At 37.6% G+C, this 26,711-nt stretch overlaps 2 protein-coding genes across 11 annotated transcripts in view; one reads left to right on the plus strand and one right to left on the minus strand.

The window, feature by feature from the left end:
* Positions 1-5,271: 5,271 nt before the first annotated feature.
* On the minus strand, positions 5,272-22,905 carry LOC121874900 (CCR4-NOT transcription complex subunit 11-like). Its single transcript, XM_042379239.1, has 10 exons — positions 22,750-22,905; positions 19,318-19,409; positions 19,026-19,174; positions 17,740-17,865; positions 16,772-16,944; positions 15,680-15,815; positions 12,815-13,024; positions 10,437-10,576; positions 8,780-8,945; positions 5,272-8,468 (listed from the first exon to the last, which is right to left on the minus strand). The coding sequence occupies exons 1-10, from the start codon at positions 22,785-22,787 to the stop codon at positions 8,337-8,339; spliced, it is 1,362 nt and encodes a 453-aa protein (XP_042235173.1). The 5' UTR covers positions 22,788-22,905; the 3' UTR covers positions 5,272-8,336.
* Positions 22,906-23,019: 114 nt separating this feature from the next.
* Positions 23,020-26,711, plus strand: part of LOC121874898 (glutamic acid-rich protein-like) — a 116,809-nt gene continuing 113,117 nt past the window's right edge. For all 10 annotated transcript variants that reach the window (XM_042379234.1, XM_042379236.1, XM_042379237.1 and 7 more), the window contains exon 1: positions 23,020-23,185. In XM_042379234.1, coding sequence (XP_042235168.1) covers positions 23,050-23,185 — 136 coding nt within the window. In that variant the 5' untranslated portion in view covers positions 23,020-23,049. The remainder of the gene's footprint in view (positions 23,186-26,711) is intronic.

Below are 26,711 nucleotides of genomic sequence, written 5' to 3' on the forward strand. Positions count from 1 at the left end.
ATATTCCTCATTCAGGATTCTCAACCACTTAACCTTCATCCAACTAGTTGTGTCCACAGGAAAAGCAAGATGCATTTATTTAGCCTGGAAGGCAATGGGAAGGATGCACCCATTGCCTCTTCTTTGCTTCCTTCCCTGGGCCCTTTCAGCAGCACTTTTCCTCATTTTGCGCTTCTTCCTACGCGTCACAGCCTTCTGAAAACCAGCTTCAGTGTCCTCATGACTGTCCTCATCTCCTTCGTTTCCTTCATCAGGACAAGACTAAGTTATAAAGGATATATTGTAGTAAGATTGAATAAGGCCGAGAAGATGGGAAATGATATAAATGCCTAAGTATATTGATTTGCTGTAATTATAAGATGAAGGTCTATGACACTTAGGAAATAGGCTTTGGGAAAGGTGTGACCAATAATACAATTCAAAAATTTTAATTTAATTTCTTTTATTAACATTTGACAGGAACATGGAATTATTGTCAATCTGTCAGTTGCACATGTACAGTATCTGGCACACACAAGACAGGATAATCTTAATGCATGACTGACAATAACAGCTAAATGTCAATAATAGTAACAAGCTACATGTGTAAGGAAATATGTCTGTTAAATATACATCAAAACTGAGGTAATAATTTGAGAGATAAAAATGAAGAGAAGCTGGCATTTAAGTCCAACACTAAACTTAATACCCAGAGATATTTTTATTTTCCCTCTTGTAAACCTTCCTGGAGTAAACACACTCTCCTTTTATGGATTACCGTCCATTCACTCATCCTGGCGTGACATCCTGATAAACCACTTGTTGTCGCGTTCTCCTGTGTGCACACACACACGCATACACACCCATACATACATACACGCACAGCCGCTTCCTGGTGGTCACCCCTGTCAATTTTTAGTGTGTCGTTCTATTATCCTTTCCATGTCCGTTCTACCAACTAACTCTCAATTATACTGTGCAATCATCTTTCATTTCCAATTCTTTCAATATATCAAAACACTGGTCATCTCTCTTCAACAAATCTGTCATTCAAAAAACATTTCACATATATAATCCTTCTTCTCTGCATCATAATTACCCCCACATATTGCTCTCAAGAATATTATTTCAGTGTTTCTAATTTCTTCCTCCCTTTGCATCCTGAGTCCACACCTCACACCAAGAGAGGACCTGTACTGTACTGCCAGCTCAGCACTTCCCAGTGATATATGCATACAGTATATATATACAAGTATATATATATATATATATATATATATATATATATATATATATATATATATATATATATATATATATATATATATATATATATATATATATATATATATATATATATATATATATAATTCATTAATAATTATACACTCATGTAACTTTAAATAAATTTTCAAGTGTTATAAACTATTAAAAAACCTTACTAAAGGAAAGGAACCATTTTTCCGGCATCCCGGTATCTGGAGCGCTCCAAAAACCACCTATGTTCTGGAACAAATTATTAAAAGCAATTCCCGGGCTGAGCAGGGATATTTCCAACCATTCCCCACCTGTGAGCTACCGGTATATGTTATGTTATGGTTAATTTTCAACTCGTAATTCAGGTAGACAAAAGAAATTTTTTTCTTTTTCTTTACTCAATTACATACACACTCAATCTTACACACAGAAAATTAAAACAAAATAAATAAATAATTATCATATGGTACAAAAGTATCTTTCATCTTGTTATTTCGGGTAGATACAAATAATTTTTCTTATATTTTTTTTTACTCAGTTACATGCACACACAATCCTATACAGTTAACCCTCACTTTACGCAGTCCCGAATTCGGCGTTTCCACGTTAACGCGGTGCCTTGCCAGAACCTCACGTGCTCAAATTACGCGGTACGTGAACCCCATTACGCGGAGAGTGTCCGGCGCGACGCTATTTTTAGATTCGCCCCACCCGCCCGCCTGTGCTCCTCGCCTCTCCCTCCTCCTCCCTCCGCTTGGGCAAGCGGCGCGGTAAGGTTGCGCAGTGTGTGTCTTTGTTGCGTTATCACTGACGTCATATGACGTATCAGACCTGTGATTGGCCATGCATCCCTACCCCCCTCTGCTGCTAGCTGTAATTGGCTTAAAGTATTATGACGTGTCCACCCGGGGGAGGGAGGGAGGGAGGAAAGACGACGCTTGACCTAGCCGCGGCAGTTTCATCCCTCAAGGCCACACCGTGTAAACGCGCATCCATTGTTCCGTAAAATGGCTTCCGCCGGACCACCACCCCCAGAGAGAAACCTTTCCTTACCTGGACCCAGCGGCACTAAGCCAAAGAAGACACGACGTTCCTTAAGCTACGAGGTGAAGTATACCATCATCCAAGAGTTGGAGAAAGGAACAAGGCAGGTTGATTTGGCGCGCCAGCATGGTGTGAATGAATCTACGATTCGAACAATAAAGAAGGATGCAGCCAAGATAAAGGAGCACATGAAGATCACAAAGTCTACAGGTGCTTCTATGATCAAGTATTTTCACAACCAGGTGCTTCTCAAGACAGAAAAATTACTTGTGAGGTACTTGGTGCGTCAGGCGCGACGGAACATGGCGGTCGACACGCGCTCTGTTAAGGACTACGCACGTGAACTGTACATCGCAGTGGCACGAAAGATGGGAATTACAGAGCCCAAACCCTTTAATGCTTCCTCTGGGTGGTTACAGAGGTTTAAGATCCGGAACAAGATCACCAATATAAACATTGGTGGTGAAGAAGCGAGTGCTGACCGTGCTGCGGCTCGGGAATTTCCTCCGTTTTTACGTGAGATTATGGAGGAAGGACAGTACAGTGACGACCAGGTGTTTAACATGGACGAATCTGGTCTTTTCTGGAAAAAGCTACCTTCCAAGTCCTTCGTTGTAAAGAATGCCAGCAGGATTCGGGGCCGGAAGATGCAGAAGGAACGCATCACCGTCCTGTTTACCACCAATGCCTCCGGTACCTGTAAGCTCAAGTTATCGGTGATCCACACAGCACGCAAGCCGCACGCCTACAAAACCATGGACATGACCAAGCTAAATGTCCACTGGCTGACCGCACGTAAGGCGTGGATGTTCTCTACACTGTCCCTCTCCTGGTTTGATGACTGTTTTGTTCCCGATGTAAAAAAATTCTGTGAGCGACAGAATGTGCCATTCAATATTTTGTTGCTGCTGGACAACGCACCAGGACACTCGCCCCTACTGTTAGATCGTCACCCCAACGTAAAAGTGGTCTTCCTTCCTCCCAACACTACGTCTATATTACAGCCCATGGACTAAGAGTTAATCTGTAATGTAAAAGCTGCATTCTCAACAAAAAAATTCCAGCTCCTGAACGACTACACCAACACCAGGGAAGAGTTGCGTAACCTGAGTGACACCACCACCGATAGCAAGAGCGAAGAAGAGGAGGATCAACAGTTGGAACAGCAAAAAATACTGTTCAAACAATTCTGGAGAGTATTTAACATCAAGAAAGCTGTGGACTTTTTGGTGGAGTCATGGGATCAGCTGTCTATTGCTACAATTCGTCACGCATGGAGACATGTGTTGCATGGAATACCAGGTGAGAGGAGGAGTCAATCTGTGACTGGTGAGGTTCAGAATGTTGCAGTAGCAGTGGACCTTGCCAGAGAAGCTGCGCAGACTGTTACAGTTCCAGGCTTCTCCGAGACCACCAACGACGACATCCTGGAGGTGATCAGAGATCCTGAAGTGACTGCCGACGAGATGTTGGAAGAAGAACACGTCAGTGAAGAGGAGGAAGAAGGTGCGTCATTCTCCGAAGAACACAGTTTAAGTCATAGTGATATTAAGGGTGCCATGGAGTGTGCAGAGAAAATGAAGTCCTTCCTTTCCCGCGACAATGACGATGACCGCTATGAAGTCTTCCATACCCGGCTGGTGCAGGCTATGGAGCCGTACATCAAGGTGTATCACGACAACATCAACGCCAGCCGTCAGCAAAGCATAACAGATTTCTTTGCCCGCAACCCACCACAGCCAGCCCAAGCCAGTGATAGTGACAATGAAGATGACTTTGAGGGATTTGTCAGGGAAGCCCTGACAACTGTAAGGGACAGTGATGGTGATTCACCTAGTGATGGTGATTCACCTAGTAATGGTGATTCACCTGAGGGCCAGTAATCAGCCCTCTGCCTCGGAACCAGCCTCCATCCCCGTATGCCGACCCATCTCTTCTACTACCGTAAGTGTTCCACCTAAGTTTTAGTTTTCTAACCTAACCTTTATTTTTCCTATGTTAACCTTTATTTTTCCTAACCTAACCTCTTCTATATTACTTGTTTTTTCATACCATCATAAAGTTAAGATAAAATTTTTACTACAACATAGTTGTGTGTCGTCAAAAAGTGGAGTTTGGGGATCGGCCCGGACTCCATTTCAATTAATCCCATATGTTATGTTATTCACTTTACGCGTTTCTCACTTTCCGCGGTACCCTCCGGGTTACATTAACCGCGTAAAGTGAGGGTTAACTGTACAGTGTATAAACAAAGTGCAAAAAGAAAAAACAAAATAATTATCATAAGGTATAAAGTTTTAAGTATCAATTGGTTTACATCCATGAAGCTGTGTGGTGAGTGTGTGGAGAGGTCGGAGGGCTAGTGGCGGAGCACCGTTGCTAAGGACGCTGTTGCATTGCTAAGGCGAATATCAGGGGCAACTGTGATGCAGTTTGTACACTAATCTGTCTAACTTTTGCTCTTTTTATGATTTCATTATATTATACTATTTACAATAAAATCCCCATAATTCAAAATAATAGGCGCTCTAGCCCTTATGAATTATGAGATTTTACGAAATATGAGGGACACCTTCTCCAGATGGGAAAAAAAGCACTTTTAAGTTATCTGCCGCAATCAAAATTTAAACGTTTCTAAGTACTGTACAGTATATTTAGGTGTTTGGTCCAGAGCTACAGCATCAGACATAATGGCCCAAACAATGGGCACTGATGGAAAAACAAGTGGGAAAAAGCTTGCATGGTAGACCTTCAATGTACACTTCACGATTGACCTATGTGAGCTGACCATGACCAACTTGCGTGACACACACAGTACTGTACTTGTTTACACTGATGCAGTCAGTCGGCAGTCGCATCCCATGGCGATATGTACATCATAAATATTTGAAAATGTCTCTCACATTTTGAAATTAAAAAAAAAAAAAAAAATTATATATATATATATATATATATATACAAGTAGTCCCCGACTTACGACCGACTCGACTTACGTCCACCCTCACTTACGACCGCCTCAGTCGTACCAAAATGTGGTCAAATTATGTACTTTTGAGTCCCAAAGTCAGTACACAGACAAAATTTTCATTTGTAATTCACTTTAAAATGGCTGGCAAAAAATTACGAATTGTGAGCGTTTCAAATTTGGGGTACGAATTATTATTATTTTTTATTTATTTTTTTTACTGCACAGGGGGTCACTGACTTACGAACGCCCACTGATACGAACGGGGTTAAACTTAAAATTTACAGTACAGTATTTTGTTTCCCTATGTCTTATTTTTCACTTTCATTTACTGCATTTTCTCATTCTATTTCTTCTTTTGTCTTAAATTAAGTGATTTTTTATGTATATAAGGACTCAGGCTATAGTCGGATTTTAAACATTATTTTGTAAGTACAGTACAGCATGCATATAGCATGTGTTCCGACTTACGTACAAATCCGACTTACGAACCTCCTCAGGAACGGAGCCCATTCGTAACCTGGGGACCCTCTGTATATACTTTCATTACTGCTATTTATATGCCTACAATTTTAAATAATAATGTAACAGTGTATAGTTAAAGTTACTTGTAGGGGCGAATCTAGTGATCTAAACAAAGGCTTCACAGCCAGTTACAGAGGGTTTACTGTACATTTTAGGCCTGGCACTCCAAATTCTGGAAAAAACCTATTCAACAACCCCTAGGTCCCAAGCATGCCAGATAAATGGTCCCTACCTGTAATAGGTTATGTGTTTAGGAGAATATAAATAAAATAAGCAAATGTTGCTCTGAACCATCTACAGACATAAAGTCATAATGTTGTTATCAGTAACCTCTAATATGTATTGATATTATAACAGGAATTATTCAGTTACCACTACAAAATATTATCAAAATAAAACAATTTAGAAATCCAATATGAATACACTATAAGGCTTCTGGGAGGACCTCACAAGTGCATAGTCTGATAGTAAAATTCCTTTCTAATGTAACAACAATGTCAACCAAAGAGAAAAGAATAATACGAGGTCTGTCCGGAAAGTACCCAGCCATTGTGAATATTGTGAAAATTGGTCGTACGGCCTTGATGTAACTTGGCAGTCACTCAGAGAGGACCGTACAACGCATGCATGAACAGCCACACTCCCGTGGGACAACTCAGTTGACCAGCAGACGCCGTTGAGTTAGCGTGGGTCCTGTGTGACCGTCGCATTTACAATGACCAAACAATAACGAAGGAGTACTACATCGAAGTTCTTCGCCGGCTGAGGGATGTGGTAAGAAGAAAACGACCGCAGCTGTGGGCAAGTGGTGACTGGCAGCTTCATCATGACAACGCGCCTGTCCATTCCTCACGTCTCGTGCAGGGTTTTTTGGCAAAACATCGCATCACCCAGGTCTCTCAGCCCCCTTACAGCTCAGATTTGGCTCCCTGCGACTTCTGGCTTTTCTCAAAGCTAAAATCGCCGTTGAAAGGGAGGAGATTTCAGACCGTGGACGAGATTAAGGAGAATGCGATGAGGCAGCTGATGAAGATCCCGAAAGAGGACTTTGCAGACTGTTATGAAAAGTGGAAGGGACACTGGGAGAAGTGTGTGAGGTCCCAAGGGGAGTACTTAGAAGGGGACTAAGGCGCCACTGTCCTAGGTAAGCAATATTTTTTCTAATAGTAAATGGCTGGATACTTTCCGGACAGACCTCGTATTCTAAATTAACCAGTTAAGTACCTGAAACTTGATTCTCAAACACTTTCTTGGTATATTTTTTATTTCCAATATACTTTTCCGGTTTTCTGTACTATTATTCAATCTGACCATATATTCCCAACATTCAAAATATACTTTATAAATATTTTTTATTATGCAGATTGCTAAAATTCGAGACCTGCATGACTAGTTCAGGAATTCTCTCCCAAATGCAAAAATATCATTATGGCCTTGTGATTAAGTGTTATAAATAAGGGCTCTTATAATACTACTAAGATTCCCGCTGTCTGGAGGTTTTGTTGTAGAAAAAGTAAACAGTCTATATGCCAATTCCCAGGTCTGTAGGATTAGTTATTCTGGGACTTGTGTCTGTTGGCTCTGTATACACATGAACAATAATGTCCCTCCCATTCTGCCCGCTTGCAGAACTGAACACATGTCTCAGGGTATGACTGTCAAGGGTGACAACAGCAGTACTATGGCACCACAGTTTTATGGTAATACAGTACATCAAAATAAAATTCAAAGTTCTCCATTAATAAACTGACACTAACTGTACAATAGGAACATACAGGGAGCAATAGTGTGTTCTTATTGTTAACAACATCCTTCACAGTCGTCTACCTTGCATGGAGTTTTTCTTGAGGATCATGGTTTAGGATATTGAACTGTGGATGTAAGGGCATATGTTGTTTTGTATGGCCTGGTGTACATATTTACTATTTACTATGACAGTACAGTATAATATTGTGGTGCACATATAGCCTCTAACCTTAACCAAATATGCAAACTGTAAGCAAATATGCAAATACCATCACCATTCTCTTGGATTCCTGACAAAGTGAAAGTAATTACAATGATCCTTTGGTTTCATGAAACCAACATTTTACTGAATTGAATTAACTAGATTTCTGATTTTTTATGACTGATAATTAAGTGTTTCTGCATAGATTGTAGGCTGGTACAATTTGTATCCTAAAAAGAAAGTGATTTAATGAGAATGAATATCATGTTTTTGTACAGGATGACAAGATGACAAAATGAAATGTCAATTCTTTTTCTCTTTTAGGTAATGATAGATGACAAACTGTTGGTCAATTCATTGTTTAAATGATCAAATTATCCCCAAAAAATTTAGCAGTAATTCAGTCTTAAATAAGTATGAGTACCTCTGCCTGGCATCTCAAATCTGATATCAAAATTCCATAATCCAAATATTTATCTTTTTTGTTATTAATAAAAAATAAAAAAATATGAAGATTCTGAAGTACCCAGTTGCTGGCTTTGCTTCCTGTCATCTTGGTGTCTGTGTCATCATATCTGATATGTTTCTGGAGAGCTGGAAGCAACTCATCATGTGGTTTCATTTCTTTGCAGGTTCTTGTGTAGTTTGAGTGTCTCCTGAGTCTAGCTGCTTGAGGAGCCTGAAGAGGGCAGCTGCTTCACGGATTCGGCTAAATTCAATGCAAAATGCTTGAACTTCAATAAATAATTCCTGCAACAAGATAGTCAGTTACAATAAGATTCACAAATACAGTATACTTTAATAAAGATGATTTTATTTGTGATTACACTGAGATATCGATACTCCAGTACTATGTATACAATATATATACCATCAATATTAACTCATCTCAATTTGTTTCTAAATCACAGCATCAACTGGAAACACCTGTCAATATCCTTGACCTTTCCTTCTGCACAACATGGTAAATAAGCCCTTATCTGCTACACAACCTTACTGGCAAATACTGTACAGACTAAAGACCTAACATCCCATTCAGACAATTTCAATAGAGGACTCACCTGTACGTTGATAATTTTATTGCGTATGAGAGACTGTAGGAACACACACACCAGTCGCACCAGTCTGTTCTGCATGTAGCGATCTTTTATGGTCTCGCAGGTGCTGATGCAGTTACTAATATATAGATGTACAAACTCCGATGGCAACTCCACGGCCGTTGTTAATCTGCCAGGGGAGGGTTATTTAGACTGGCTGGGACATAAACAACAGATACGAATTTAAACCTTTGTAAATTTTTGGCATTATTGTCATATATCATACACACCATAAATTATACATAGTACTACACAATATACATCATACACCACTCACAACATACACAACATAAGGTACATCACAAATACAGTACAGATATACAACATACATCATACACCACACAACATGAATCATACATACAGGTAAACCTCAATTTACAGTGAGGTTATGTTCCTGAAAACCTCATTGCAAATTGAAATATCGTAAATCGAGTTCATTATAACATGGGGTTCAATGGGGGTATATTCCAAGACAGTCCATCACACACATGTTATCACTGGAATAGAAAATCCTAGACTAATAAAATAAATAAAAACAATTAAACACTCACCACATCATTAAGAACATGTCTGGTCACTTCACAATGTCAAGTTTCACCTCCAGAGACATGGTTTTCCTGGGTACCTTGGCTTTCCCAGACACAGAAGCCTCAGCAACACACATGCTAGACATTTTCAAAGTTACATTGCTCACTTCAGTCACAAAAACAGAACAAAAACATTTCACAATCACAAAACAGAGTTTACAATCTGAATGTTAGTGTTATCCTCTCACCGTAAGAAAAAGAAATATTGATGACAACGTAACAACAATGATAGCAGCCGACACTGCTCACATCATGTTCACAAAAACAGAGCCAAAGCATTGAGCAGCCACAAAAAAACAGCAAAAATCACTTCACTCTCACCAAAACAAAGTACACTCTGAACATTAGTGATATACTCACTATATAAGGAAAAAACACACTGATTATAAGTAACAACAACGATACTGATTGATAATTGTTGAGTTACACAATCACGGACAGCTGCATAGTCATGGAAAAAAGCGTGGGACTGTAGTGCACCGAGTGGCTGTGTGGAGGAGCGCAGGTAGATGATGCTGTGGCTGACAAGTAGAGCGAGAGATGTGTTTCATATTCTGCGTGGCGGTGAGTTTGGTTGTACAATGGTCATTATTAATGCAATTTTTTTATCGTAAATAGGGAGGTGATCTTATAGCACCACCACCGTTAAAGCAAAATATCGTAAATGGATCATAAATCAAAGTTTACCTGTACAACACAACATACACCACACATACTACACATAACATAATTTATACACCATACACAACATACATCATATAAAACACACATCATACACATTGTTTATTCCAAGATTTCTGTGTTAGTTAATTCTCATCCACTCTATATACTGTATAGGTATGTGTTATATGACAGCTCTCTACACTACAGGACAATACCCCAACAAAACATGCACTTGCTTCTCGTTTTATCCTGTAACACACAATTTTAATGTCTATGCCATAATGCAAATATTTTTGGGATATAATTTACAGTAATTAAGAGAAGTTTTTAATGTAAGGAAAAATATTGAGAGATGCAAATCATGATCTTACCTATTTACTACTTCCATGGAATGCAAGGACATCTCCATATTGACGAGGACACTAAAATACTCGGTGATCTGGCTCGACTGCATTAATTTCAGTAGAACTTCAATCGCAATTAACGGGTTGTGTTCCACCAGATCTGGTAGCTGTTTGGGGAGGCAAGTTATCGGTTATTATACAAGCAGCTAACCCAGCACAAGTGTGGAAAATGACTGTAAAATGACCATAAAATGGTGGTGGTGATGATATAAACAAGATGATGCACTGATCTATTTCCCTGACCAAACAAATACAGTAATGATTAAAATTAGAGTACAGTGGTCCCTCAGTTAACGAGCACAATTCGTTCTAGAAGGTTGCTCGTTAACCGAAAATCTCGTTAACCGAAACCATTGTTTCAATGGGTTTTTGGGTACAGGTAATTGGTTCCAGCTCACCGAAAATTGCCTAAATTTAACAAAAAAGGTAGAAAAGTACACTTACTTTGAGGTGTGTATGTAGAAGGCTCCTGGATGATGATGATGATGGGAATTAGAATGGGGGTGGAGGAGAAGGGAGAAGAGAAGGCATTGGGGTGGAAGAGAAGTCACCCCATGGTGCCATTTCACCCATAAAATTTTAGTTCTCTTGGTGTAATTCAAGATTAGTTTCTTTAAATCAACACTGCACTGCATTATATATTGTCAATATGTAAAATAGAATTCAAAATGACCAATAATTTGCTTGGAAACACAGAAAAAAGCAATTAGTTGAAGAGTCTCAAGCAAGATGTTACCTCCACTGAAAAGACACAGAGACTGACGCCTGTTTGGTGTGTTGACAGGGTACTTGGCGCGCACAAAACTAGTTTCCTGTACTTCAATTAAGTTCAATAATTGTTAAAATGACTAAAAAATTTAATATTAAACTTTTAAAATTATTGAATAGTATAAACTTCTTGATATTTACTAAAATAGTAAGGAATTTAAGCCCTAGAACCAATTACTGTATTGGCGGACTAATACTACAGCTGGTGGACCGCCAAATGCAAGCGAAAACATGTTGAGGTCGGCTCGTAAGAAACTCGTTGATCGAGGGATTGCTCGTTAACTGAAGTTAAGAATCTTATGGAAGGTAACTCGTTAACCGAAATCTCGTTAACCGCGGGACCACTGTATTGTGTAGTACAATGTATAATGAAAAGTGTCGCTTTAATACTAAGTTTTTGTATACCAAGTTTTATGAAGAAAACTGAAAAGATTTTTGAGTAATCTCCAAGAGCAGATGGACAGATAGGAAGAACCCACTTCAATATTGTCCAACTTTGCTTAGTAAGGGACAGTAATTTACCTGGCTGATCAAATCCTCTTGTAGGAAGAAATAACTTACTGCTGTGTAAAAGGAAAATTACACACTGAAAGAATTCATGTATTATTGTAAAAATTTTATCTTTGTTTGTGATATCATTGTAAGAAAAGACAAGATAGACTTTATACTATGATGGAAAGGTGAGTAGCCTGAGGCAGCTAAATACATAGGGTCTGGGGTTATAGTGTATAGTAGCAGACACACCATATTATGATGCAGGATGGGAAGGAGAGTGCATTAAAGTAAGATACTGTACAAAGACCGAGGGTGACTGACATACAGCAGGGCTTTCTACAGCCATCAGCGGTAAAACAACGAATAAAACGACAGAAGTACAGTATAATGTAAAAAATGTAAACATATCAGCAAAGATGACTGAATAACTCACAGTCCAGAGCCTCCAGTAAGATGGATAGTACCTTATTTTACCCAAACTATGACATCACTGAAAAAGATCTTTTCAATCATCCTAATTTCAAATCTCTAGTTGACTACCTTGTATCACATGATTTATTTTCACAGTTTGGAGAATTCTGTGGATGTCTATGAAATCCACTGATTTTCATCAATTGAAATGTCATCTTTTCATCCCCTCAAAACTTTGCTTACTGGCTACGGAGTCAACCCACAGTGTCTACCTCTGACACATGAGTTATTGTCTCTGGTACAAGAGTTACTGCCTGGCACATGAGTTACTGCCTGACACATGAGTTACTCCATAACATATGAGTTATTATCTCTGGTACAAAATTTACTGCCTTATATGAGTTACTGCATGACACATGAGTTACTGTCTTATGTGGGCTAGAGCTCTCTTCCATCACATCAAACTGTTTAAACATCTGGAAGAGGTTTGTGTTGAAATAAATAAAAAGATCACAGGTAAGACTGATAGACATAATAACAGTAGGATGTGTAACAATGGAGGCAAGGATGAAAAATAAAAAGTGTGGAAAATAGCCATTAAGTGGCAGTAATAATGATGATGACAGATGTAGGATGTGTGTGTGGTATGAAGTGACATCAACATAACTCACCTTGGGAGGGGTTAAGCCAGTGTGATAAACCATTCTAGGGTCCTTGTCTAGCTCAGCCAGGAGGTGCTGTTGCTGGGGTAATGATAACGTCTCCTTGAAGGCCTTAGCCATTAATCGTTTAGCCTCTGCATCACCACCACTAAGGACGCACATGCTTGAATCGTACATAATCTTGTATTCAGCGCGGTCAACCGAAGTTATCCATACTAACTGTTGGAAAAATCAATTCAGTATTGCTGTAAGAAAATGCTAAGCCAAATTTCCATCCAATATAGGATATTTGTGTACTTAAGCATAGTAAAAAAAAAAAAAAAAACACACACACACACCTTTCTCTCCATCCCTTGGAGACTCAACCACCTTCCAACCTCAGGACCATTCCCTTAAACTTTGGTCAAAATACCACCTGTGGACTTTGAGTGAGGTGAATGACCTATGGGCAAATTCAAATTTTCACATAACCCAACATTTAACACAAAAATGAGAGAGAGAGAGAGAGAGAGAGAGAGAGAGAGTTAATCCTAAAACCCTGTGTGTGGTTAAGCTTGGAACAAAGAGTCACAGGTATAAAGTAAACACCAAGTTATTAGTTTCGACTCAGAAAACCAGACACTGGTGGCCGGGTTGGTACATAAATAAACAGTCAGACCCTCACTACCACGACTGCTCTGAAAAACAGAAATTGGGAGCAAAGGTTACCTCTCACAGAAAATGAAATGCAGGTCAGCCACATTGGTTTTCCTGGAATTAATCCCCTTTAGTTCTCAAATGAAGGTCTCATAATGGGTAATTTTAACAATAAGTTGGGAAAGGAAAAGTAGCACCAGAAGTAGGACAACATGGGGTGGGTACCAGAAATAAGAGAGGAGAAATATGAATGGATTTTTGAAAGGAAAACAAGACGATAATTGCAAACACTTGGTTAGAACAACACCCAAGACATCTCTGTACATGGGTCTCACTGCAGGACAATGTAAACAACATTGTCAAGAATAAAATACAGTAGATTACATTTTAATTAAAGAAAGTCAGAAATTCAAAAACCCAAAACAAGACTTATCCAGGGGCAGATTGTGGGTCTCATTATATCCCGGTAATGAGTTTTGTGAGGCTAAAACTTCATATCTAGAAAGGAAATGCAAGGAGATGGAATGTAATGACAGAATGCAAAATTATAGGTACAGGGTAAATGTACAAAAAGATTAAACAAATGAACCAGAAAAAATAAAATAAATGGGGTGGGACTATTAAAAGCAAAGAAAATAAGATCCTGTTTGTGGCAGAAGTAAAAGAGAGATGGATAGAGTACATAAAAGAATTATACAAAGATAAGGATAGTGTAGAAGTAAGAAACTAAAAGGAAATAAAGATCAAAATGCCAATTCTGGAAACAGAAGTTGAAGCAGCTGTGAGCAAAATGAAAATTTATAAAGCTTGTGGAGTTGATCAGCTTCCAGCAGAATTTATAAAAGAAATGGGCAAGAATAAGATCAAAGTTTTGACTAAAATATGTAATTCTATATACAGTACTTCAAAGGAGACTTTCCCATTGATTTCAAAAAATCAATATTTGTATTATTATCTAAAAAGCCTGGACCCTTAGAGTGCACCCAGTTTAGAACAATAAGCTTAATAAGTCATGCCTGCCCTGGAAAGCAAATAAAAAAGTACTAAAATTAGCAAAAACTTAGAGAAATACAGTAAAACTTCGATTAACCGACCACATATGGGGGGAAGGGGCCGACGGATAATCGAAAAGGTCGGATAATAGTACCTACAGTCTACGGAAAGAATACACACATTTTCAAAGTACCTTTCCCTAACCTACCTCATTTAAGTCCCTCTATTCCTTTTTGTTCATTTGCCATTCATATTTCAATAGAATTTGCTTTAAAACATTAACCACTTTAGTAAATAAATATGAACCTGCACAGAAACCGTTAATAAAAAATGAAAAAGTCAAAGAACATGTCATCACAAAAATTGTGACCAAGTCTCAGGTTGCTGATCTGACTTTCTGCCTCATTTACACACAATTGCAGGGTCTCAATTGTTTCTCTTACTATTGACAACACAACATACATATAACGTACATTGTTTCTCACTGTTAATTTTTTTTTCAATTTTGCATTTCTTTATGGTTCTTTATTATTATTATTATTATTATTATTAGCATTATGATTATTAATATTATTACATTATCGCCCCCAAGGCCCCAATGTGGGTCAGTGACCTGTGCCCGGGTGGTCTAACCCCCGTAATTTTTTTTTTTTAGGGGTTCGGGATTGACGGTTAATCCGAAAGTTGGTTAATCGAGGTTTTACTGTACTGTACTTGAAATGTACAGAAAAAGAAAAATGAGAATCTATAGACATATAATTAGGGATGAGTGGATAATAACAAATATTAATGGGCAAAATTGAGGGTATGAGAGCGAGGTGAAGGCAGAGAATGGGATGAATGCATGAAATTAAAGACTGGGTCCACAGAGATACAAAACCTAGGAGTATTGGTAAAAACAGCCCGAGAACGTTGAGTCCTCAAAGACTTCTTCAATAACTTTTGTGAGATAGGAGGACTTCTGAGCTCCCTAGTTCTGGTCTTCCTCAAAAAATGAAAAAAAAAAAAAAAACTTGAGACATCGGACATCTAGCATTCAGATTGAAAGGCATGAATGAACTACTCTACCAGCAATGCCAATCTATACATTCATTGTTTGTATTTTTAACTTAATACTATAACCAATCTAAGTCTTTTTAAATATTAATGATGAAGATTTATTGAAAGACTTAAGGTACAAGTCAGTGATGTGAGTCTTGGTCATTGACTTAGTGGCCTCGAGTACATTACTGGTATAAGTCTCACCTCATCTTCAGCTATGTGTAGTGGAGGAGTTAGTCTAATAATTTCTGGTGTAAAATACTGCTGGGCTAAAGTTGGCACTGGACCACAGAGTAATGCTTCACAGGTTCTCTTCACCTGACCAACCTCACTTAACAACCTGAAAATGTGAACAAGTATCATAACTAATGTAGCTACGGCTTCAAAAATTTTTATATATGGCACCTAAGCTACAGATAATGACATTTTATTATCCCATTAAACAGCTGTTTGCAAAACAAACAAAAATATAAAAGTGATATCTCCATTAGCAGGAACAATTGGTGCAGAAAACTTCTGGGAATGAGAGATTTCTGGGTAACATCACGATTCTCTCAAAGTCGGAAAAAATCCCTCATCCCCTGAATTTTCCGGGTCACGGAGAAATATTCCCAGATTTCCAGAAATTGCGCATTACATCATCTCTCAAAGCATTTGTAAATATGTCAGAAAGCAAAAAAGAAGCACAAAGAATGAATGTATAAAAGATGATGGCTTCTCTGAGGTGATCAAATTGGTTCGTCATAATCAACAATGCAAACATACTTCACATGAACCAAATAACTACTGTATGTTTTACAACTGGCTTATAGTAGGAGACAATTCAGAATTTGAGACCTTTAATAGAAATATAAAAGCTCATTAAAAAACACACTTTGGAGTGCAAGCAGAGCATCATCAACCAAAACCAAAACAATTTAAGAAGTTTCTTTCTGCTGCTGAAAACAAAATTGGCTTTATCAGGTTCCTTATGAAGGACTGGGGTACTAATGCTAACCACCATTGTCATCTTCAAGGCAAGACGATATACTCTGCAGTTGAAAAAGAATACTACAAAATATCATTACATAATGGCATGGTAACGAATAAACCAATACATGAGCTTAGCTCTAATCAGGAAGAAGCAGACTAACTAATGTCATGTATCGTCACATTACTCACACTGTTATCTACTTACCTGTATAACACTTTTTTTCTTCTTTATACTTTGTTAAATTATTATAAAGTATTGTGCAAGACACCCAAATACAGTAAGCTGAGGAACATGGCATAGAAGACAATTTTAGTGCACTGTACCCTGAACTGGGCGACGGCTGTGGATGGGAGTAGACTATGGGGACGGCACTCTTGGCTATATCTGGACGTTCTGCGAGGAGTTCTGCTAAGCTCAGTCTAAGGGCAGTGGTGTCAATTGGCGGGTGGTTTGTAACATCGAGGCTCATTATTTGTGCTGCTGTTCTCTTTAATAACTGGAACATTAGGAACATCATATAGTTATAAGATGATACCTGTGTCTTAGTCCCTCCGAGCATATGTTACTAAGGATGCTTGATATACCGGTACTGTAATTACTGTGCTATATTTTGGTATTCAAGTGACTGCTAAAACAAGGAGAAAGAGTAACTGAATAAGCTGGGCCATTCAATTGTTGATTTAAAATAGGATACACAATGATATCTTTGAATGACAGATGCTTACTAGCATCTTTGGAGGACTGGTAGTATTAAGACGTTGTTTATTTTTAAAGTGAAACACATCAAGCATCCAACGATCCAAAGTGAAGAGGTAGAGTTAAACAAATAAGAAAAAAGATCAAGTAATTATGTTTCAAGAAATTAATTTATTGTTTATAATGTGATTAGTATTACTGTGCTTCAAAAACTAAGGTCTTTAAATGCATTAATAAGGTTAGTAAAACACAATTACATCAGCAATAAGAAACCATAAAAGTTAAGGGAATATCTTTTCAATGCTCCAATGCTACTTAATAATAAAGAAGATAAACTATAAAATAAGAAAATTAAGAGTTAGAAGTCACAACAGTAGGCAATTTCATCATAATTTTCATATAATTTAGGTTCATTTGGTGCCACGTTTATAAAATATTATCACAAAATAATAAATTTTCCTGAAAAACAAAAAATAATGCACTCAAGTCCATATGAGTAATTGCATTGTATTAAATTCCCGGTGCTTGTTTACAAAACTGAGCAACACATAAAAGCTCTCGCAAGCCTAACCAAACCAGGGAACACTGAACTTACCTCTTTACTATTTTTGTCGGTAATAAGGGTGGAAAGAAAGACGATTTCGGGCGGGCTAATTTTTGGTAGTTGGCCAGCATATTCCAACTTTTTACCCGTTCCTTTAGCCACGTCATCAGGCGGGTGCTAGAGGAGATTTAACACAGATGAGTAAAACTTAACTAAATTATATTTTTTCTTGAGATCCTGCACACCATTTCCCATTTTGTTTACAGTAGCCAAAGATCAAGAGCAAACCATACACTTCCCCATTCATTCAAGCTACTACCTGTTGTAATAGATATGTTCTGTTATGGTGTTCCCCTTCCACCAGAAGACCCTAAGGTATCCATCTAGTTTACCCGGGCCTGATGCTTCACACAACCTATGGTAGAGCACTAAAAGAACATCCATCCCTATAAGCATCGGACACCATGAACTATCATCTACATGGATCACCAGGTTGTAAGTGTTGTATCCCACACTCAAACAAGGATACTATAAACATAATTTTCCCTATAACTTTGGCCATTTTCAAAGTTCTTAACTGAATGATTAACAAAAGTGGATAAAATATCTTTACTTAATTCAGTTCTCTAAAACAAGTACTTTATGATCAATCAGAGTGACAAGGACATAATTATGATCTCTGACATGGAATCGAAACAATGTACTGCATGTACCTGTACTGTAAAAAGTATTTTTCATCATTAACCCCTTCACAACAGGGATGCCACTTTTAATATTTGATTTGATTACCGCCAAACGATTTGATTCAGCCCAGAGGTAATCCTGTACACATGGATTTATAAAAGAATATAAAAACATTGAGTTACATTACAGTACAGTATTGGGTTTTCATTGTACATTATGATTTTTACTTTACATTGTTCCCAAATCAATATCATCCTTCTTAAGGGTACCCTTTGAAGTGACTGCACATGCATTAAATATTGACAAGTACACAAATTTATCTTATGAATGGTAGTACTGTGGTTCTCTTTTGTGTTACAAGTCGTGGCTCACCTTGAACTAAGGGAAAATAAGGAAAGGTTAAATTTTCCATTATGTTACTGTATACTGTAGAGTGTTACCTGGATAAGGGAATAACTTACATGTCACAGATTTATCAGAACACTGTAGCTAAAGGAATAATTTTTAACAAAAGAAGCTGTAAAAAATTACTAGAATGATAAAGTGTAACATGAAATATTTGGAGACTAAACAACAATGACTTATTCATGCTACAAATGAAGGTACAGTATTAGAAGAAACAATGACCAGCACGAGTAGAACTAATCACTTACCAAGATGTTTACAAAGATCGGAAGGAAGGGATTATTTGGTGGAGGTTCTCCACGATACAGCTCATGTAAGATGGTTATTGCTGAGAGTCGCTGTGCTGGACTTGGCAGGAGGTCTGGCTGTTGCAACAGGAATACGAGAGCACTTCCCACTGTGAACACAAGTACGGTACTGTACTGCTACATGGCACTGACAACTAATTATAAACATGGAATATAATTCATGATAGGTTACTGCAAAAACTATTGAACATTTTCTCTAGGCATGTATAATTGTACTGTATACTGTACTTACACTTGAAATAATCTTCTTTGGTAAAATTTTGAAAAATCTGATGTGTTATTTGTTCTAAGGTTGATGAATCTGCTGACTCTTCTGACAAAATTCTGAAAAATTATAGGAATTATTAGCATTCCTGTAAATTATATCTCCTAAATGTTATGGTATACTGAAATGACACAACCATCACAGAGTTTAAAACCTTACAGAGCTAATAGTACAGTTCATCACTGACGTCACACAGTTTTGGGCAAAGCTTCCGGGCGACCACGTGTTAGCGTTTCGGAGGACAAACAAGTGATGTTTACCTGTTACCATAGATAATTAATAAATACAAATAATCACTGCTACAATTATCATCTTACTCATTCAAAGATGTAGAACAAAATACACTAAAATATAACAGCTGTCAACATATGAACTATATATTTCTATTAAGATGTTTATCCTGTTCCGACATTGCTGCGTTGCTGTTGTCATGTTGTCTCGAATCTATTCTTAGTAACATCGGTGAATGAGGAACTGTGTTATACAGACATGACAGTGGTTATGATGGACTTCTGGGCTGTTTGTGAGTTAGTAGTTTTGTCACACTGCCTGCCAGATACAGTATGGAGCTGTATATTTCCTACATTCCATACTTATTGAAACTCATTAAAAGCCATGCAGGGTATATTTTTCTCTGTATACAGCATCAAAAATGCTCACTTAAATGACACTGACATATACATAAAGTAACATTCATGCAATTTTACTTCCACCTTCCTAACTATGATTAGCATTTGCTGTGGCATCATAGAACTGTTACATTTTAGTAGGAATGAACCATTGAACAATATACGAGTACAGTACTCAATGAATTGTTTCCTGCCAAATTCAACTGTTATGTAGTTTAATGATTTTGTTTAATTCGTCAAGACGGCAAAGGTGTTTAGGAATACTAGGCATTCGTGTAAAAGTAATAATGTAAAGAGGAAAGGGTAGATGCAGAGAGAGGAGTGTTCCAGATGTGTGAAGTACATATAAAAACACACTTTTAAATATGGTATGAAGGAGAAAAAGCAAGCATTAAGCCAACACCCCTAAAATACAATAATACTTGTACCTGTGGTAATGCCTTAGCTATGGGGCACCACATTAATAACAGGCACAATTCTTTCCACGAGAAGTGCTTTGTATTTGAGGTTTACATCTTAACATATAAAAGTACAGGTAAAGGTGGAACAGATGGCTAACACCAGAAGGCGTCTATGGAATTTGACCAAAATTTCCAGAGATGTTTTGATGATATTAAGTAACAAAATCGATACGAGAATGCAAAGAACCTAACAGAACCTGACCTAACCTAAGCCGATAAATAAGGGAACAATCAGTACACAGTGTCAAAAGTGCTTAGATAACTCAGAAGATGGGTAACTGTCTCTTTCTGTAAGTACTGTACAATAAGAATAAGAACCTAAAGTTAACTTAAGTCCAATGAAACTTCATTTTTAAAGGTAAGCTATCCAAACACCAGTTATGGAGTTGAATCTAAACCATATGATTCTGAAACTGTATACGTGAAAGACTTTCTGAAATATATTGTGCAGCAGAGGAAAAATATAAGCAATTTGGGTAGAAAAAGACATGAAAAACAGAAATGGAATGGTGTTAGATAATAAATAAAAGTATTGGAGCCCATTTTTAAAGTGTATAAACCCTGAGGAGATCCTGTATCGTTTCTTATACTGTACAGTACATATTGACAAATAACAAATTCAGTCAGCTATAGTTTTGGAAGGAAGCATTGACTTTGCGGGCACACAAGAAAATATGGCGCCATATTTATGGTAAACAATTTATTTCTTCACCTGCAAAGCATCTAGAGACATCAATATACTGCCATATGACCAGTTTTCATCATATTTTTACCTTGCATTTTCCTTCTTCTTTCATGCCCTGCCCACTAATAGGTAAATCTAGATTTTAGGGTGGAGAAAATAGAAGAAAAAAAATCCAATTAAAAGAGACACTTATCATATTGCCTTTATTACTTACTACAGGTATCACTAAATTTTCATAAGTCAGTACAGGTACTCCTCGGCTTACGACAACCCGGACGTACGACCGGTGTGGTCGTATAAAATATTTTTCAAATGACGTATTTTCGAGTTCTGACGTTAGTGATCGCGCTGTGTACTGAAATTTTTTTTTTTTTTGTAATTCCTTTTAAAATGGCTGGTAAGCGTAAAAGTGAGAGTTCTCGTGGTGCTGAGAAGAAAAAGAGACACCCATTCTAGAATTTCAATGTATTATTTTCGCCTTTTCGACTTACGACCAATTCGACTTACGACCTGGTCATCGGGACGGAATTTCGTCGTAAGTCGAGGAGAGAACTGTATATATTTTGAAGAGAAAACTATGTTTTTCCAATGGTTTATGAGATATGCCACCTCCCCCCTAACAAGAATGGGGGACAGCATGGGAAATCGGCATTTTGGGTGGGGGAGAGGTAAAAACCGATTGATTTCTGATAAAAACCAATGGCAGATTCAAATGAATAACAACAAAAACCATCAGAAAAACAGTTTTCAACAAGCAAACCTAACTTAGCCCACCATAATGTAGGCAGAATTGATTTGAAATGGTGCAGGTCAAGGCCAACGTCATCATCCCAAATACCCAGTATGCCATACCAGGTGACTAATGCAATAATACCTTACTATTATCCAAACAACATCTCTGGAAAAAATTAATGATTTCTATCTATCAATTCCATTTGGTGTTAGCCATCTCCTTCATTATTACCAAAGTTACCTTCTCCTCTGCTGACACTGCTTAGGTATATACCTTCAGTGATTTAGCAAATTGACAAAAACCAAGACTTAACTATAACTTATTTTAACAAGAATGAACCACTGAACACTACTAATGCTCAGTAATTTCATTCTACCAAAATCAAACAGATTTGTGACAATTTTAATCTATTTGCAAAAGTTCAAAAGAGACACAAGCAGTGAGGTGTTGGGACAGTAAGTATTTGTACACATACTACTTGCAGATTAACACATTATCATTAGAAGTAATTCAGTGGGGAAACTTCATGTGATAAGATGGTGGTGTGTTTTGATGTAAGACACTCCTACAAATTCATGAGTCACTTTTAGCCTTTAAAACACCTAACAAAGTGGTGACCTTGAACTACAAATCCACTTGCGATTTAGGCCGTGATACTTAGGTGTAACAATAACCACTTATTAACTACATCCACAGCAAATAACACACAAAAAGTAAAAATAGAGTAATACACTGTCACTGGTTTTATGCTCTGCCGTGAGTTAACACCCATCAAAACTCGGTTAAACGAATAAAACTACCTCCTATTAGAGAACCAAATATAATATATAGTCTATATGAGTAATGCATCTCAGAATATAAAAAAGAACAAAAGGATAATATAATAAATACCCGAGAAGTTTGGTTAATTCACTTGTTGAGAGAGCCATCCCTGTACTTTGTTTACATCAATAGCCCCGCGGCCTCCCACCTCACAAAACTAACTCAAAAAATACTCAATATTCCCTTATAACTCAAGTTTATAAATTTATATAAGTAAGATTAGTAGATAATAAATAATAAAATATATAAAAAAGTGGATAATAATGGTAATTGTGAATAATGAAAGTGTTTTGGGAGGTTTGGTGGGTGGTGTAGTAGGTGGGCGGCTCAGTAGTGGCCTCTTGTGGGCGGTGAAGGAACACAGATAAAATGTCGGGTGAATTTGGTACGGGGAAAACGATATTTGTTTTAGCAATAGTGGTAGGATGTTTTGCCGTCTTGTGGCCAAAGATCTTTTACCCTATGCTAACGGCTTCAGTTAAAGAGCCAACAACTGGAAGACAAGGTAAGATATCCAATAAAAATAATGGCTTTTATTCTTAGATGGTCGGTCGCTTGCAGACGAAGTTTTTGGTGCAGCAGACGACGATGTGGTGAATATTGTGGTGCTGCGGTCACCACACTAACACCACCACATTCACTATCATTTTATCTGCCTAGTGTCAGAAGGGATCACTTATGTCTCTTGTTTATTTAACCATATTTTCCCGGGAATATTCTACTCATCGTAATTTTTCCTCGTCATAAATATCTGTTGAAAGACGCGAATATTAAGAGGTGATATGAAAGTTGGCTTCATACTGAGAGACGGATCACCAAACATATGTTATGTGCCGGGTGAAACCGTGATTATTGAATGCATCACAATGAGACAAAAGCATGGAGAAGAGACTGGTAATCTTTAATAATCCAGATATAACTCTCTAACACATGAAAGGTCACTATTATTATTCGGTAGACACTAGGAACAGACTCGTGTGTGACCAACATCTTTTTAAATGTGCTAAGAAGACACGAGAGACGTTTGCAATTGGATTAAAACGCTTGTCACACGCTCCAACGTTTACCAAAGACCTCTCCATCGTTACCTTGTTCCTGTTGATGCTTTGTAATCTTTGTTTACCATTTTATCTATAAGTCGACATATTAATACAGCAGGAAGCATACGCACAAATACACTAATACATATACCTTCGCCTTTATTTTCATACAAATACATACACAAATATGCATAGGTATACATTTAGTATATACACATATTACATACACACATAATCCTACACATATGCACATACATTAATAAAAACAAATAAATACTCACACATGTAACGGTACACACTAAACTCGAAAGATTTGTCAATATTATCGTAATATTTTACTTAACTGTAATGTATAATTATGATTTCAAGCACTGCAGTAACTCGATAAACACTGAATCGTTTAACGGAACAGCTACTATACACAAACAGTCGTTTAGTGGCTAATTCTTGTATGTTAATAAGGATTCGATATAGAAAGGGACTCGTAAAATTCGACGATATAGAAATTCGGTAATCCCCCCCACCTTCCCCTACCCCTTGTGAGGCTAACCCCCTTATGCACACACACACACACACACACACACACACACACACACACACACACACACACACACACACACACACACACACCCCTAAAACACCCGGATCCGCCCTTTATATCCGTAACGACGAAGACCAATGAACGTCTTACCTGTAATCAAGCAAAACAACTAAAAGCAAAAGGTGTACAAGTATGATCCAGGTGTATGTATGTGTGTATTACTGGAGAACTTTGAATATCTGTATCTGTCTATATATATATCTCTTATTAATCTGTTTGGCTGTCTATATATGGCACTGTAGATATGTATTACTTATGTATGCCTATCTGTGAATGTCTATTTATCTATATTGTAGGTGTGTGTATGTATGTATCTGTCTGTCTATACGATTCTTTATATTGAGATTGAGACTTAACTTATATCACATAAACATTCAATAATCAGTTTGTTTTCTCATTATTGCCACCAAACTCCCAGGAACCATTTATTAAGGACCAGATTATGTTCTGTGCGTCAATAAAAATCTTTCTTAATATCTTGCGTTGTGTTAAATGAGGAGGAGGAGGAGGAGGAGGAGCTGTTATGTAATTAAGACAGGAGACATTGCCAAGTAGTTAAGTAGTTACGTGTGTCGGTGTAGGTTGGCTGGTCAAATGCCGTAGCCCCCTCCCAACTCCCTAGTTTTAATTGGCCCCAGGTGAAGTTATTAGGATCAAGGCCCATTAGGAATCGAGCTTCTTAAGGGATTATACAAAGGGGTTCATAATTAGCATGGCTTTTTTAGGTTTAGGTCTATGTACTGTATATGCACTATTGTTTACACACACACACACACCCACAAGCACAGTATAAAGTGAATTTTGAACCTCTGGTAATAATCCCCCTTAAGACAGAGGTCCTAATGGGTTATTTTAACATCATTGAGGGCCCGGTAGGACTTGAGATGTATTAGGATTTGGGGTCTAATAGGACTAGGGGGTTTATGTGCTTATTTTCCCTGTATTGATGCTTGTATAATGCCAGAAAATATCAAAGGGCATCATACAGTTTATTTAGCCAGAGTAAAATAGATACAAAGTGAACAACAACAACAACAACAACAACAACAGTATTATCCGAGATGGGTGGTGGCAATAGTGAAGATCCCCAAACTATCGTACTGTATAAACATTATTTTGACCCGAATTGGAGCAAGTTAAAACAAGCTAAACCGTTACTATGGTATACCAGTAGAGTCTCTGTTCCACTTCGTTGCCATTATAATCCAAGTCTTTGTGTAGGAGATTGATATGATACTTTTTTATAGTATTAGTTTTGTTTTGGTAACGATGGTTTTGGTTGTAATAATAATAATAATGATAATAATAATAATAATAATAATAATAATAATAATAATAATAATACAGTAATAAAGATAATGCCGGTAATAATAATAATAATACCATGCAATAGCAAAACTAATAAAAATAATCTCATTTTCAGACCTTCACCCAAAAATGATATACACATAAACACAAAACTTCGTAAAACTCGCGAAAAAAATTCAAGAAATAATTACAAAGATAATATACATGACGCTGTGTTATCAGTTAGTTGTTATTTAAGCAATTACAGGAGCGCCAGTCCGCATCTACGCCACGGGCCAAATTCTCACTATTAATTAAATGGTTGACGAGTGAAAAAACAAACAAACACACACACACACACACAAGAATAAAGCACAATAAATAAGAACACGATAATTATTATTATTATTATTATTAGTTTTTAAGTTACCGTTTTGCTTAAATACCAAACAGGTTTTTTTTTAAAGATTGCCTACTATCTAATTTAAATATCACTACTGTATATACAGAATTTCTCGATAGATGATCTTTCGTTTAATTACGTAATGTTGGGAAGGTGAACACATTAAGTATTGGTGTAATTTTCAGGCCTTTTTTTGGTGTTCTCACACGATCATTTGAAAATTCCAAGCCCACGTGGGTCATGTGATGGGTGGGGGGTGCTCACACATAACTCCTGGCCCACGTGGGTCGTATGTCGTGGGGGGCTGCGTCTCACACGTACCTTTGGCCCACGTGGGTTGAGTCGTCACTAATCCAGAATGTCTCTAGGGCAGAGCAAGGTGACATACTTGGGATTAAGCTACGAGACCTTCGTGGACACTCCTCGCTGAATCTTTTAAAGCGGTTCGGACGAGAGAGAGAGAGAGAGAGAGAGAGAGAACAAATACATTCACACGCAATATGTCTTTTACTGTTACCAGTTAGTGTAAACCTTTTATGCTAACACACACACAGACACACACACTCTCTTACATTGTTACCATTTAGTGTAAACATATCTTTAACCTGGAAATAAACACCTGAGTGACAGCTTTGTCGGCTATCCTGTGTCAAGTTGCCTTACTGTTTACCATTGTTGTTAACCTCCACTGTCTGTACAC

This window comes from Homarus americanus, unplaced genomic scaffold, assembly GCF_018991925.1.
Source record: "Homarus americanus isolate GMGI-L3 unplaced genomic scaffold, GMGI_Hamer_2.0 scaffold56009, whole genome shotgun sequence".
In the NCBI taxonomy this organism is placed as follows: Eukaryota; Metazoa; Arthropoda; class Malacostraca; order Decapoda; family Nephropidae; genus Homarus; species Homarus americanus.

Excerpts from the sequence above, each read along its gene's own strand:
- LOC121874900 (XM_042379239.1), bottom strand. The coding sequence starts at position 22,787 with ATGGCTCTCTCAACAAGTGAATTAACCAAACTTCTCGG. Across the intron at positions 16,945-17,739 it reads CCGACAAAAATAGTAAAGAG|TTATTAAAGAGAACAGCAGC; the intron begins GTAAGTTCAGTG and ends CTAATGTTCCAG. Across the intron at positions 10,577-12,814 it reads CTGGCTTAACCCCTCCCAAG|CTACCAGATCTGGTGGAACA; the intron begins GTGAGTTATGTT and ends CTCCCCAAACAG.